This window comes from Hyperoodon ampullatus (assembly GCF_949752795.1).
Source record: "Hyperoodon ampullatus genome assembly, chromosome: 11".
NCBI classification, from domain to species: domain Eukaryota; kingdom Metazoa; phylum Chordata; class Mammalia; order Artiodactyla; family Ziphiidae; genus Hyperoodon; species Hyperoodon ampullatus.
In genome coordinates this window covers 23,435,765-23,451,876 of record NC_136924.1, presented here as the reverse complement: position 1 = coordinate 23,451,876, position 16,112 = coordinate 23,435,765, and the positions used below count along the sequence as shown (strand labels likewise).

The 16,112-nt window shown below is 36.7% G+C and overlaps 1 protein-coding gene across 8 annotated transcripts in view; it reads left to right on the top strand.

Annotated features, from left to right (window-relative positions):
• The window catches only part of ANKS1B (ankyrin repeat and sterile alpha motif domain containing 1B), a gene marked incomplete at both ends in the record, with an annotated part of 1,147,860 nt that overhangs the window by 416,790 nt on the left and 714,958 nt on the right, over positions 1–16,112 (top strand). For all 8 annotated transcript variants that reach the window (XM_079714776.1, XM_079714773.1, XM_079714775.1 and 5 more), the window contains one exon: positions 9,439–9,604. In XM_079714776.1, coding sequence (XP_079570902.1) covers positions 9,439–9,604 — 166 coding nt within the window. The remainder of the gene's footprint in view (positions 1–9,438; positions 9,605–16,112) is intronic.

Genomic DNA, 16,112 nt, shown 5'->3' with positions numbered 1-16,112 from the left:
AAGGGGGGCAATATCCTGACACCACTTACAACTCATATGATTGCCATTTGTAAAATCTGATTACAGCTTTCCTCATTCATGGCACTAAGAATCAGGCTTCCCTCCACATACTCCCCACCCCCATTTCATTATTTAACAGAAACATTCAAAGTAGCATGTGTACATATTTTTTTAGAAAGCAAGAGTGATAATCATGCAATGCACATAACTGGTGCCTTGCAATACCATGCTCTGGGAATAATAATGGCAGTTTATCAATCTCATCTTTTCCCAGGTGAAGGAAAGATTTTAACATGGCAGAAGTCCAAGAGTCAATGCTGTCTAAAGATCTGCTTTCTAAAGGTCTACTCTAACAATTGACAAATTAGCCTGAAAGAGATTTATATCAGTTCACACTTCAAATAAAACTGTATAGAGTACCCATTTTTCCAAACCCTCACCAACACTGTATTATCTACAGAAATTTGATCAGGAATGGTATATCATGTGTTACTTTAATTTACATATATGTAATTAGAAATGAGATCAAGCATCTTTTCATACAAGAAATTTTTAGCTGTTTATCATGAACTGCTCCTATCCTTTGCCCACTTTTCTCCTTAGGTTGATGATCTCTTTAATCCCAATTTGTAATTCTCTTTATATAATAAAGATATTATAGCCCTTTGTCACATGTGTCAAAGAATTTTCCCAAATCTGTCATGTTTCTTAATTTTTTTTTGTATTTTAGTGGCTTTATAGAAGTTTCATGTTTGTATGTACTCTAATTCACCAATCTTTTTCTCTACAGCTCTGATTATGAGTCTGGTTATAGCTCCTGGTCAAAGGTCATTCCTATTTTAAGATTATCTTACAGGTGTATTTACTTACTATTTAAATATTTATCTATAATTTATTTTGGTTTAAGGAATGAAGTATTAATACAGTTTTATTTCTTTCCAAATGACTAGTCATTTATCTCATTGGCAATTATTATATAATCCATTGTTTTCCTACTGATTTGAAATACCATCTTTATAATATAATAAATTTTCACAAGCATTGGAGCTTTGTCTTTTTAAATTCTCTCTTCTATTTTATTGCCTTTCAGTTATTGCACCAGAACCATTTATAATTTATTTAAATATCTGATAAATGCTGATCTCCACCCCCTCCATTACTTTTCTCTTTTCAAATTGATACCTAGCTATTGTCAGACATTTATTTTTCCAAATGCACTTTAGGATCACTTGTCAAGATCCAAGATGGGGTGGGAGGGAAACTATTGCAATACTACTGCATTAAATTTAAGACTAAGTGAAAGTGAAAGAATCACTATCTTTAAAATATTGAGTCATATCATAATATAACAAGGTGTATTTTTCCATCGGAGTCCAGTTTTAATGTTCCTCTCTCAACCCTTAATAATTTCTGTTTCCTCCCTATGTGTGTTGCTTTCTGCTGGTATTATTGTATTAGTTTCCTATTGTTGCAGTAACCAATAACCACAAACTTAGCAGCTTAAAAAACCCATAACTTTATTATTTTACAATTCTGGAAGTCCAAAGTGTGTCCCACTGTGGTAAGTCCAAGGTGTTGATAGGGCATCATTCCTTTCTGGAAACTCTAGGGGGAGAATCTGTTTTCTTGCCTTTTCTGTCTTCTATGAGCTGTGTTCATTCCTTGGCTCATGGCTGCCTTACACCTTCAAAGCCAGCAGTGGTCAGTCAAGTCTTTTATATTGCATCAGTGTGACACTGACTCTCCTTCCCTCTTTCATTTATGACTGTTGTGATACTGGGCCACCTGGATAATCCAGGATGATCTCCCCATCTCAAGATCCTTAACTTAATACATCTGCAAAGCCCCTTTTGCCATGTGACATGATATATTCACAGGTTTTGGGAATTAGGACATGGACATCTTTGAGAGGCTATTATTCTGCCTACCATTGTTATCAATTCTCCTTTCCCTAGGGTGGTCTTGTCACTCATTTTTCTCTCCCACTCAAAATCTCTTATTTTCTTATTGTTCTTAATATTCCATATTTATGTTGTAGTTTTCCTTATTTTAATGTCATTGTAAGTCTTCAGAGCATACTTTTCTTGATACTGCAGGACATGTCAGAGCAGCAAGACCACTTCCAAAAGTTTTCACCTACTGTGAATCATTTAGAATTGTGAGTCATCGCTAACTTTGAAAGAGCCATAAGCCTACACTCCCTTGCATTAGTATTACTTTTCCCATTATCAGAAAAAAAATTCAGGAAGCAGTTAAAATATGCAGGTAGCATGTATCATAGTACTAACATAATAATTCTATTCCCATTGTCTTTTTTACCTAACATCTTCAAACTCATCTAAGTCAAACCACCATCTTCTATTCTTAGGAGATGCTTTGTATTGATCAGACTAGTTGAAGACTTTCAGTGGCAGAGAACCTGCTACTTGCTAAGCAGCCCATTTCATACTGGGAAGCTCTGGTAGTCAGCCTTGTTACCATCTATCTGTACTCTTTCTATCAATTCTAGTCATTCTTCTGTTTTCCAAATACTTGTGATATGTGTTTTCCTGCACCTTTTCTTCTTCAGTCTTTCCCCACATGACATGGGTTTGATACTCAGCACTTTCCTTACCCATGTGCAGAGAAGATAGTCCATTTCGTCTTTGCAGCTCCTCAAATGTAGGCCCCAGTACCAAGCTAAGTGTACCAGGTGTGGTTTGCTGCAGTGCTGGTTAAGCTGCTTCAGTTTCCCCTATGTGGTTAAGAAATAGCTGTATTAATAGGCAGGTTCACAGAGATGTCTTGTCAAAGTAGTCTAGAAAAGCCTCTAGGTCACCTTATTTCTAATTTAAAAAGCTACATCACTGCTACTATTGAGAAACGACTATGCCCATACCTGGGTCCCTGATTGTTGCTAAGGTGTTTCATAAGTCAAAGGCCAAGTATCCTTCGGCCCCTTTGATTAATACAATCTTGCACCACTTTCCAAAGGATGGTCAACATCATACAGTTAGCCTGTCTTTTACAAAATTCCTAAACCAGATTATTCCCACTTCTAATTAGCACAGAGGAAGGGGGGGTGTCACGTTCCCTGGTTTAAATATCATTCTTATATTAAATCAGCCAGTGTCACGTTATGTCTTTAACTGGTGCATTACACTCTGACTCATACTGTCAGCTGTAACTCCTGTTTCTTTTTTCATGGTATTGCTAATCTATATACCCACATACTGAATTTTTAAAAGTCATTTCTGTACTGAACCATAGGACCTCATATTTAATCACCAATAAACTCTGACTTGTTAGTCTGAGCCCACTCCTGATGGTTTTAAACTCTTACAGGAACACAGTGCAAACAACAAGTGAAAGCATATTATGTAGACTTTTTATTACTAAAGTTTATTTTTCTTGAGGGGCATAATATTAATTTATTCAGTGCTCTCAGTATGCATCTTTTTTAAAGAAGCACTATTTGGTCCACACATTGCACAACTAACTATAACAGGTAGGATAAAAGTGACTAAGTAAGCATCAAAGCTAAACACTCTCTCAGGGACTATGAAGTTAGGCAGTATGAAGTTAGGGACCTGTTTAGGATTTGGGGACAAGCCATTAGTCCCTCAGAGAAGAGTTAGCAAAGACCAAGGCAGAAAACACAGTCTTAGGCATGCTACCATTATAAAAATTCAAGCACAGAAACAAGTCTGGGATTCAGGAACCAGGCATTCAAATAAAGATAGAGGCCAAATATCAAGAAAAAAGCAAAAGCTGCTAACCAAATTGGAGCCAAATTTTGCTAGACTAGGTACAATGGAGCCTTGAAAAATGAATCACAAACTGTTGGACCTCAGTTCTTTTAATCTCTCTGGTCCATTGCCAGGATTTACCATCAAGAGTATTTTGGCAATTAATCTGTGTATCAAAATCCACATTTCCCACAGTAAGGAAGAGGGCTTGCAAAGTCTAAGAGGTTGACAGGGTTAGATACTACCTAGCAATGGGCAGAGTTGCCTCTTTCCCTTAGTTATGGCAATAAAGATCTTGTCATAGTCCTTTTGTCTGGGATACAATAGTATGAACACTAGATTTGCTGAGATAAGACCTAGTTTGTAGCCCCAAAACTTTCATTAACCAGATGTTGGTTAATATTGGACACCTAATAATTCCAAGCCTTAGTTTCTGAATGGGGATAATAGTAATATTAGGAGGATTGTTATGAGAGCTAAATGTGAATCATCTGGCTAAGTGAAATACTATTTACTTTGCAGACTGTAAAACACTTCATAAGTATAAGTTGCTATTCTTCTTACAGTGATTTGAATCTGTGATAGTTTTTGAATGACATTATTTCAGATTTCATTAATTCAAATGTTTATTAAGTGCATACTATGTGAAAAAGATGGTTGTAGTCTTTGCCTCTAAGGTTCTTTAATTCTAGATGAGGAATCAGGCCTTAAAATACTGACTGAAATGTTAGCTATTTTATATATTTATTTTTCAGCATATATTCATCAAGTCCCACTATGAACATGGCACTTTGCTAGGTGCTAGACAAGCAGGTCTTTAGTTATTAACCCCATTTATCTTATAGATTAATGGGATTATGTTTAACCTTTAGTTTATTCTTCCAGATCTTGTTATTTTAATGAGTTTACTACCTAGATCATTAATGCATTTAATGAAATCATTCAGCATGGAAATTCTGAGATATTATGAAAGACCATGTTAACTGTTTAAAAAGAATCAGTAGGTACTATGACTAGAACATTTTATGATTCTCTCATCAAGTAAAGTTATAATGAAAGGAAATGAATTTATTTTGACCTGACTTACTGTTAGTAACCTGATGCTCGTGTTTGAAAGTGAATTAATTGAGAGAGGAGCAAGACTAGAGGCAAGGAGACCAGTTTGGAAGTTGTTCTAGCAGTTCAAGTTAGATACAGTGGTGACCCGGACCAGGGTTGTGGTGGCGGTAGAGAGAAATGAATGTGTTTGAGATACCTAATTCAGTGTTGAATATGGGACTTGGGGAATGAGTGGGCATGATGTTGCAGAAGAGTGAGAATGAAGAATAGTCCTCAGGTGGTTTGAGTGGCTGGTGTATCGAAGTACTGTTTACTGACAGGAAACAAAGGAGAGAGAATGATTTAAGGAGAAATTGACAAAAACGTTTAAAGATGTTTTTTGAAAAATAAACATGAGGATAATCATCAGTGCTTTGATAAGGATGAATATGAGGAGAGACATAGCCTACCAGATAGTAAAATTAATTTTAAGGCTTCAATAATCAAAGCAGTATGATTGTGGTATAGAATAGACTGACATATGGAACAATTAGAAAATCCAGAAACAGATTCAGTTATATGTAAGCATATGGTGTATAACTATTGTCACAGGAATTCCATTTCAAAAGAACTAGTTGAGCATGTAAACAAAGATACATGCACAAGAGTGTTCCCTTAAAAGAAAAACATTAAAATTTCAGTATGATAAGATTGACTAAATAAATTATGACTATGCCTGTACTGGGACTTAAATTCATCATGTAGACATGTATTTGTCATTGAAACTTGTTCAGAATACATTACTAGAAGTAAATACCAAATCAGAAAACATTACATATAATATCTTTATATATTTATACATAATATCTTTATGTAAGACTTACAGAAAATCTCTTGAACTTTTATCCTTCTTTGGGTGGGAAAACGCAATGCCCTCCTTAAGATTTCTATAGAATCTACAAGGCATCCAATCTCAATTCTCATGATCACCTCTTGCTATAAATTCCTATTTGTGTAGAACTTTTGATTCCATTCATTTTTCACATCTTGTGTCTATTCTTGATTCTTGGTCCCATGACTACTGGAATAGGTAATGTACCCTGGTTACTTGTATGAAGGTACTTTGTACAGGAATATCCATAGCAACATTTTTCTTAATAACAAAACATCTGGGAAATGTTTAAAGGTCTGTTGTTGGGAGAATGTGTAAATGAATTTGTGGTATACCTATATGGTGGACTCCTGCATCACACTGAAAATAAATGAAACTCAGAAGCATAATATTGATTGAAAAAAGTCACAGAAGAGCAAGAGCATTTTATATTATATATATGAAATTCAAAAGCATACAGTACGAAACCATTTATTCTTTATTGATACTTACATACATAGATAAATTTTAACAGCAATCCAGGGAATTATAAACACAACATTCAGAACAAGATTTAGCCCTGGTTGCCAAGGGAAGGGGTGGGAATGGAAAGGGGAGCATGGGATGGGAGGGGCAGATCTCAGTGGTAAAGATCAATCTCTTAAACATGGACACACGCGGATATATTTTATTATTTTATAATCTCATATATCCTCTTTCAAGGGATACTTGTCAGGTATTTCGTTGAATGCCCTATTTCTTTGGTAATATGAAATATTTGGTTACAAAGGTACGGCTTTGCTATCTTTGTTTTACTATCTCCTCCTTGCTATCTTTGTTTTACTATCTCCTTCCCTTGGGGCCCTCACTTTCCATAAGGAAGCCATGTGCGTACTACAGACTTCTACGCCAATGAGAAATGATGGCACTCCCTTAGGAAGCAGAAGAGAGTGTACTGCATTATTGTTTAAAATAGTTGGTCTTTCCTTTGCACACACCCACATGTCTACACACACGGAAGCCATCTGGGAGAATATACACCAAAATGTTACTATTAGTTATCTGAGCATGCTGGGTTTTCATGTGATACTTTTTTTTCTTTCTTTATAGTTTCTAATATTTCTCTAATAAATATATATACCTAATATACTAACTCACCCTGTGTGCTTAAATTTCAAAGTAGTTTTCAAGGCCTTTAAAATCCTCATAATTCTTTATAAACACAGTAAAAGTCCAACTTAATCAAATTCATGAAGAATGGGTTGTTCTGATTAATTTTAGGATGAACTAGGGTTTAAGCTGGAGACTCTTTTTTCATAGGCTTATTACAATCTTACTGTAATCTCATTTTTTTCACTTGTGATATGCAAAGCAGTAAACAATAATTTAAAAAAACCAGAAGAGTAAAGTAATTTACATCTTTAAAAGGCATTATCCTTTCCCTAACTGGTATTCAGATTTGTTTGAAAGGACATGAGACTGTTCAGTTGATCAAAATATTTATTGAGGACCCATTATGTGGCAGCAGTTATATTAGATTTTGGGGATAGAGTGGTGAACAAGAGAAATTCCAGCTTTCATGGAGTTTACAGTTACCTGGTGTGTTTTATACATAGTTTTATCAATAGATAGTTCTGTGTAAACATTTCCACTTAATGAGGAATTCTGTTGCTGTCTAGTGCTATTTTTAGCTAATTATTATCAGTGCATTTTAAAAATATTTATCTTTGCCTGTTATTTTATTTTATTTTTTAATTTATTTATTTACTATTGGCTGCATTGGGTCTTCGTTGCTGCATGTGGGCTTTCTCTAGTTGCGGCGAGCAGGGGCTGCTCTTTGTTGCAGTGCGCGGGCTGGGCTTCTCACTGTGGTGGCTTCTCTTGTTGTGGAGCACAGGCTCTAGGTGCGTGGGCTTCAGTAGTTGTGGCATGCGGACTCTAGAGCACAGGCTCAGTAGTTGTGGCACATGGGCTTAGTTACTCTGTGGCATGTGGGATCTTCCTGGACCAGGGCTCGAACCCGTGTCTTCTGCATTGGCAGGTGGATTCTTAACAACTGCACCACCAGGGAAGCCCGGTCAGTGCATTTTTATTTTAGAAGATAATATTGTTAATTCACAGAAAATTGTTAATTCACAGAAAATTATTTTTTGTGTTGGCCCAAATTTGCCCTCCTTGACTAATAAACATTGCTCTTTGTTCTACTTTTAAGAACTTTAGAATAAATCTACCACAACAACTTACCCCCTTCCCCACTTTGTGGGATAGCTCTTGAGGGACAGACTTTCAAATATGTTGAGAAAACTATTATGCAGCTGTAAGGCTTCTCTGGGATAGAACACTGCAGTTCCTTTCATCATTTCTTCTGTAACATGGTTTTTAAATCACATACCATCCTGATTGCTTTCCTCTGGACGCTTTCAACTTTGTCACCCTTTGTTGTTAAAAATAAATTACTCCCAATTTCCTGCTTTCAATAGAATAGAGTGAACATAATTGACTCTTTGATGTGTGAGGGTCTGGTATAGTCTGAAAGCAATTACACTGACCTTGAATACTTATTCTACTATACTGTAAGTATCATTATAGAAGAAAATAGGAGCTTGTACTAAATCTTTACCAACCCTTGGATATATCTTAGAAGATTTTTTGAAAGTGAGTTAATTTTTCTTCTTGTCTTTTTCTTTTGATAGTGAAGTATGGTTTATAAAGATAACAAATATCAAAAGTAAAACATGATTAATTGTGAAATTCATCATGCAGATAATCTGTTTTGCTTCTCTAGTAAACTGTGAACTTTCTGAGGGCAAGGATTATGTCTTATTCGTTTTTATAAATCTCCAGCAGTTAGCACAGTCCTAGATGTATATGATAGATGCCCAGTAAATATTTGCTGACCATTAATGCTTTATATAAGAAATAAAGATCTTGTAAAAATGAAACAAATTCCAGTTTTTCAATATATTGAAGAATCAGTAATATAGAATTGGACCTTAATTTTATCCTAGCCTGAAAAGAGTAACCTTAGTATATTAGTTAGCAGTATTCACCAAGGAAGTGTGCTGGGTGGGAAAGCATTCACTTCTAAGTGACTGAAAACCCAATTAGCAATGACTCAAACAATAAGAACTTTAATATTTGCTTAACAAGCCTGAAGAAACTGGTCCTGGGGCTATTTGAGCAGCTCAGTGATACCATCTAGGTCCCAGGCTTTTTTACCCTTCTGTTGCCATTCTTGGCCTGTTAGCTTTTTAAGGTAAGAGGCTTACTGCCTATGGTTACAACATGCCTGCCCCCTCCAGACATCAAGGCTGCATGCAGAGAGGAAACCAAGGAAAGCCAAGGCTCTTAAAAAGCCTCTTTACATGTCTTTTCTTTGAAGAAAAATATTTTTCCAGAAGCCTCCCAGCAAATTTCCCCTTATATCTAACTGGCCAAAACCTGAGTCATATCTCTAGGAAGCAAGCAAAGGAGTAAAGTTGTGGGAATGACTGTGGATTAGTTAAACAACAGTTTATGCCACAAGTAGAAAGTACACATATATTACAAAAAAATCTCATGACAGGAGATCAGGACCTCCCCTGATAATGTCAGGGGAACCAAATTATAAAGACCCTTCTAAAAAGATCACTGATAATATTGGGGTTACACTGTTGCATAACTTATTCAAACAGATGAACCATCACCTGTCAATCACTTTTAGAAGAACTGACGAACCTTATTATTTTTTCTAGTTTTTATAAATTAAACAGGCTGTGTCTTTATCACAAAGCTATTTTTATTTTTTCTCCTTCCTTTCAGGAGTCCTATCCAAAGAAGAGGAATTACACTATGGAAATTGTACCATCTGCTTCTCTGGATACATTTCCTTCAGAAAATGAGAACTTTCTATGTGATCTCATGGACACAGCAGTTACAAAGAAACCTTGCTCCTTAGAAATTGCAAGGGCCCCTTCTCCAAGAACTGGTAATATTTCTTACTGACATTTGGACCAATTCAGTTTATATGCCTGCATGTGTGAAGATGTGTCATTAATATTTAGATTTCCCACAATATTTAAAAAATGAAAGTGCCCCAGTATAGTCACAATGATTTTTACTTTTATTTTTTTGCATTTTGAAGTGAGTCCAGGTAAGTTAGAGCATGTTTGATGTGAAGTCTCTTAACTTCTCGACAAGACCCTCATGGAGATGGTGAAAAACCTTCTAGGTCAGATACAAAACATTGGGTTCTTTAGAGTTCATAGCAAATTTGGTAGCAAGAGTCTTTCAGTATACTTTCCTGCATCCTATCTGCTTACAGGTTATCAAAGCATACTCAGCTACTTTGTGTATTTTATCTCTTCTGTGGTATTTTCAGATTCACTGTTTTATTTTTTGCATTATAAACTGGTGAGCAAGGCAAACAAATATTATGCCTATTTTACTGATAAGGAGATTGGAGCTAAGTGTCTTATTTAAGATCTATACATTGGGGGACCTTTGCTTGAACATGAGTTTTTGACTACCATCATGTTTGCATTCTGTTCCTTTGCCACTGCCTCTAAGAAAGAATGCACAGTAGTTAACATGAAAGCTAATGAGGGAGGAAAGCTTCAGGTGGGTGGTCAGCATATTCAAAGCTGCAAAGAAGTTGTAGGAGAAGTTCTGAGGAGAGGCTTTTTTTTTTTTTTTTTGGTTTGATAATCCAATTGCTGCCTATCTTTGAATAGTAAGTTTAAGAAGTGATGTGGTAAAACCAGATTTCTGGAAGTTAACAGTGAGACACTCGGAAATGCAAAATAAGGAAATGGGAGTGGAGAATACAGGTTACCCTTTGAAGAGGATTAGAAGAAGAGATATGATGCTAACATGAAAAGAAAGTGGTATGAAGGGGAAATGGATAGTTTATTTTAGGATAAGTAAGACTTGGTCAGGTTTACAAGTTGGAGGAATTTGCTGGTGGAGAGCAAGAGATTGAAGACAAAGAGTAAAAAGAGAGAATTGAATAGGTAGAAATTAAGATTAAGCTAGTCTAAGAAAACACAGACATTGCTTCTCTCAGAGAGAAGAGAAGGTAGAGCATTATGAATACAAAGAAAATAGGTACTTCCCTATGGGTTCAATTTCTGAGTACTGTAAAAGGTTATTGACTGAAAAGAAGAGCTAGATGTTGAGAAGGGTTAAAGTAAAATTCAGAAATACCATTTTAAGTAATATGCTATGGTATTTTATAGAAGTGAACAAGTAGATTTTTGAGAAGCATTGAGGCCAGGGTGTTGTATGAATCATAAGCATGCAGAAAGAATATTTTAGGATGAGGTAAGAGCATAATCATGAAAATAGTTAAAGTTTATTGAGCATTTACTGTGTGCCAGATACTATTATAAGTGCTTTATATACATTACTTCACATAATTCTTACAATGCTGTAAGGTAATAATGCCATTATTACCAATTTACAGTGAGGAAAGTGAGGCACCAAAATATTAGGTAACCTCCCAAGGTTACATGTTAACAGCAGATGGTTCTGGGACTTGAATTTGTGTTGTCCACTTGTACTCTTAAACACTAGGTTAGTTATGCTGCTGCATTATATTAGGAGATAAAGTGGAATAGAAAGTGTGAACCAAGTACTGAAATACTCAAGAAATGTGGAGGTATGCCTGGAAGTCCACATATGATAACAATAAAATCAGAAAAAGTGTGTTATAATAGGATAACATAATCATCAGATGAGCAGCAGATTTCGGATGAAGGTAGAATAGTGAGTGATTCAGAAGCAGTCATGGAGAGTGAAGACAGTGCTGAGAGATGATAAGAATGAGAGTTGAATGAAAGATCTGTAGGAGAGGTCACAGGGGAAAATAGTGGGGAAATCAGGGGCAAAACTCAGTTAATGGAGGAAAATGGACGGTATATATGTATGAAAATTTAAAAGAGTCTTAATTAGGGAATGGGAGTAAGGGTGTTAAGTTAGGGTTGGTGGAAGCAGGAATGAAAGCATTGTGTATTCATTAAACAATCAAAAACAAACTGAGTTCCTTCACATGCCAGGCATTGCTTTGCATGCTGAGGATACAGGGATGAAAAAGACATGGACCCAGGTAACAAGACTAATAGGCTTAGAAAAATTCTCCTGCTGAAAACCAATAAACGTGCTGGATAAAAATACAGAAAAGGAAAACTTAAAAGCATCAAAAAGGTGACAGGAAGATTATGTAAAGTGAATAACATTTAAATTAGGAACTTCTTTTTATCAGTATATTAGTAAGAAATAATCAGGCAGTAGATTGGTGAAGGTGGGAAGCCAGTGGAGCATTAAAGCCACTTTTGTCCTGAGGGAATTTGCTGAACCTGCTGTTGAACTTTGGTGCTCAAGTCCTCTATGGATTTGTGTACAGAAAACAAATCTCTGTGCCTGCTCAGCATGAGGATTCTAATAGGAAATCCTTCCTCCATAGAGCTAGGAGTACAGGGGCTACACCCTCACAGTAATCAGAAATAGTCCTGCCTCATAACCTTCATTCTAAGGAGACTGCAAGGTCTGAAAAGATGATTTGTGAGCAGAACAAGGGGAGAAATTCCTGAGGAGTTGTAACCATAAGCTGGTCCTCACACAGGTTTGCACCCAAAACGTATCATCCATATGGTCTAAAAAACATCAGTCCATGAATTTAGTTTAAAGTAATACCCTCAGTCATCAAGCAGAAGCAAATGTAAACATCTAGAGAGGAATGTATTATCTTCCTAGGCCCCAAATAATTCCTATAAATACTTTTGCAATTAAAATGATCAGTTTACAAAGATTAAACCTAAAAGAAAAAGATCCCCAAACAAGAATCAACAGAAATAAGAATGAACAGATACACACCTGAAAGACTTCAAATACTGGAATTATCAGATATAGACTATAAAATGACCATTATCTTTTATAAATAAAAGATAAGCTTGAAGGTATTTTGAGGAATATAAGATGGCAGATATTTTTGCTGTCATTTTTTGAAAATATAATCCTCCGTAGTCTGCCCTCTGGTCACAATGATTTATATCCTTTTCCTATGCAAATTACACTCATTTTTTTCCTTCAGGATTCCCAAACATCAGCTCATTCTGCATGAACTCCCAGACTAGGTTCAGGTATGTGTGAGTCGTCCTGGTGCAGTTCTTATGGTATAGGTCCTTGACTACCTTCGCTCTTGGCAATGGTGACCTGTGAACTAAAGAGACAAGTTACCAGTCTCCTGTCCCATAACATAAGAGTGGGAAAGGCATAGGAAAACCACAATTGACACTCCCATTCAAACACAGGGATAATAGGGCATGCAGCCATCACTAGTCTGTGGGAATTCTGAATCTAATCAAGCACAGTTACTTGATTAAGGCTTAGTATAATGGAGTAGTAATTGGTTTCTGTGGCTCTTGGTTCCACCCTCCAAGTCATTCTTCTTTTTCCATAAAAAGTAACCCATGTTTACAGCTGAGTATCTTTCTCACTTGCTTACTGCCTATAGAAGATTAGGGGTCAAAAGACCTCTTTTCATTTCTTATTATCTCTTTTCATTTTATATTACAGAGATAATCTACTGATCTACTTTCTTTTAAAACTTTGTGGACTTCCTGTGTTTCGATTTATACTCCATTAGACAAAAGCTTATATTTCATATAAGTTTTTCTCTGCCTTGTGCTCCTTATAAGAATTCTGTGAGACAATGTCCTTGAGGTTCTTAGGAACCCTGTTATTAAACAAGGAGGAGCTATGAGGCATGCCCTTAAATCCTTAGATGGTCTTTTGTCTGGCTTAAAGTTTCTATGTGGCACTACCTGAGATCTTTCTTAGGTCTTAACATATGATCTTGTATCTCACCCACATTTGGTCATTGGCCTTATTTATTTGAGGATTGTTTGCCATTTGGAGCAGCTAGAAATGAGAAACCAGTTTTGTTTTTGTACCCAGAAATTTCTGGCCTCTTTGTATTTAGTGGGTCATTCTTTAGTTCCTCTCTCTACTGGCATGTTATCATGGGCAGCCAGATGAAGCTGGGTTGACTTTAAATATTCTGCCTGGAAATCTCTTTAGCTAGATCATAGAGTTCATTTGGTTCAATTTCTTTTCTCAGTGTTATTGCAGAAGTCAATGTTGCCAAACTTTCCTCTACTTTATTGTAAATGACTCCCTGCCTTTAGGTTCCAATGATTACATTTGCTGTCCTATTTAAGCCTTCAACAACAGCTTTCTCATAGCTTTTTAGACTTCCACGAATCCTCTTCTTGGCCTTTAGCCTTTCACAAGCACTCATTTTGAGGCTCTTCCAGCTTTTGCCTGCTGCCTCATTCACAAAATTAGTGCCGTGTATTTAAAATTTTTATTATGACAGCACCCTGTTTTCAAGTATTAGAATCTGTTCTGCTTATTGATTGCTATGTAACAAACCACCTCAACACTTAATGTTTGAGCATTTATTTTGCTTATAAATCTGCATTTTGGGAAGGGCTTGGCAGGGATAGAGTCTTTCTGCCCCAAGTGGTATCAACTGGGGCAACTTGACTGGGGGCTGGAGGATCTATTCTCAAGACAGATCCTTACTCATATGGCTGGAATGGGCTACTTGGACTTCAGCATGGTATGTAAAAGTGTTCCAAGAGGAAGTATCCTAAGAGAACGAGGCAGAAGCTATGTTACTTCTTATAATTTAGCTTCAGAAGGCAACATCGCTTCCATTGTAGACAAGAGCCTGCATATATTTAACTGGAGGGAATTTAATTCCCCTTCCCCTTTATGGAAAAGTGTTATTGAAGCCATATCGTAAAAAGATATTCTTACAGATACATTTGGAAAATACAAACTTCAACAATGCCTGCGTTGTTTGTTGTTATTGTTGTTTTCTAAATGGGATAAGAGTTAATTTGCATGGGTACATAATTTTCCCCAATTGTGTTCAATCATTTGGATTCAGTATAAAAGAAACCAATTTGCTTAGCTGACCTAGGCTTAATTTATAATGATTGGTAGTCTTTGCACTTTGGTCTGTGATTGTGAATCCTAGGGGTGAGGGAGTCCAGAATTAAAAATGGAAGAATTGTTTTTTTAATGATAGGAATACGGATGAGTATGAGAGTCAGAGCAGTTTCTGTTCCAGTTCTAGATGGAACCTTATCAAGTGAATCTCACAAAATTCCCCTCCATAAACAACATAGCAGGTAGAAGGGAGCATCAATATAACTGTCATCTGGCTGGATGAGGAAACAGTTCACGTCTTTTCCTTCTGTTGATTCCATTAAGCTGTACCTTAGGTTTTGCCTGGATCCAGTTACTTCCAAGTCTCTCATTCTGCTATGCTTAGCTTTGCCTTCTTAGGACCAACTAATTAAGCTCATGAACTTAGGGGAAGTTACGGACTTCTCTTAGAGTTACTGATGTTTTCCCTTTGTTACCAAGTCCCTTATTATCTAAAGGTAGGACTTCTAGAAGAGGAGACCTCTCTTGATGCACATGAGTCATTTGGAGGCCCTCAGATTGAACTGGGTAGGTAACTACCCTACAGTTCCTCACTTAGTAAACATTTATTGAGTGCCTCTGGTGTTCTAGGTCTCATGCTGCATGTTGCAGAAGAAACAGAGTGAAAGGTAAAAGTCCTGATATTTAGGCGCTTAGAAGTGTTAAAATTAAGGGTAATAAGTTCAGTGAGAGAGGTGAGCATAAGGTGTTCCAGGAGAGTAGAACAGGAGGTAGTGCCTGATCTGAGCCTCAAAGAAGGAAGAGTTAGATGAATGAATGGGAAATATATGGCTCTCTAGGCCAGGGAATAGTGGGTACAGAGATTTAGATGCGTGGAAGAACATACTGCATTCACAGACTATGCCCAATATAGCATGGTTAGAGCATAGAATGAGACTAGGGAAAAATGCATAAAAAAAGAAGTGACATGCTGAAGGTTGGATAGCAGAGTCAAACCACTGACAGACTTTAAGGAGGGACATGATAGATTTTTATGTTTTAGAATGATCTCTCAGGAAGCAATGTGGGGGATAGATTGAACAAAGATGAGGCTAGAGGCAGGAGGATTAATTAGGAGATCAATGTGCAGGCTCAGCAGAAAATGATGATGGCCAGGAGAAAGCCAATGCCAGTGAAGAGGGGGAAGCGGGAACAAAGCTGAGAGGTATGTAGGAGTGAAGCTCATCCCTTCTCCCCGTGGGATTCTGCCATTTGGAAAATAGTAGCCAAGGGAACTAAAGAATTATATCTTAGGGTATGTATTCTACAGTTTTTGGTTAACTGTGCTGGATAACTTGGCTCAGTTTTACAGACAAAATGAGGATTTCTACATATACAGGGACTGCATTCTGAAGCTTTTCCTGGAGAGAAAGAAAGACAGTGAGGAATAGAGAGAGACAAAGATAGAGGTGGAGAGAGTGGAGGGATGACCATTTCTTTAGACGGACGGTGATGCGTTGATTTGTGCCCCCATCCCCCCACCAAAAAAGTATATTGGA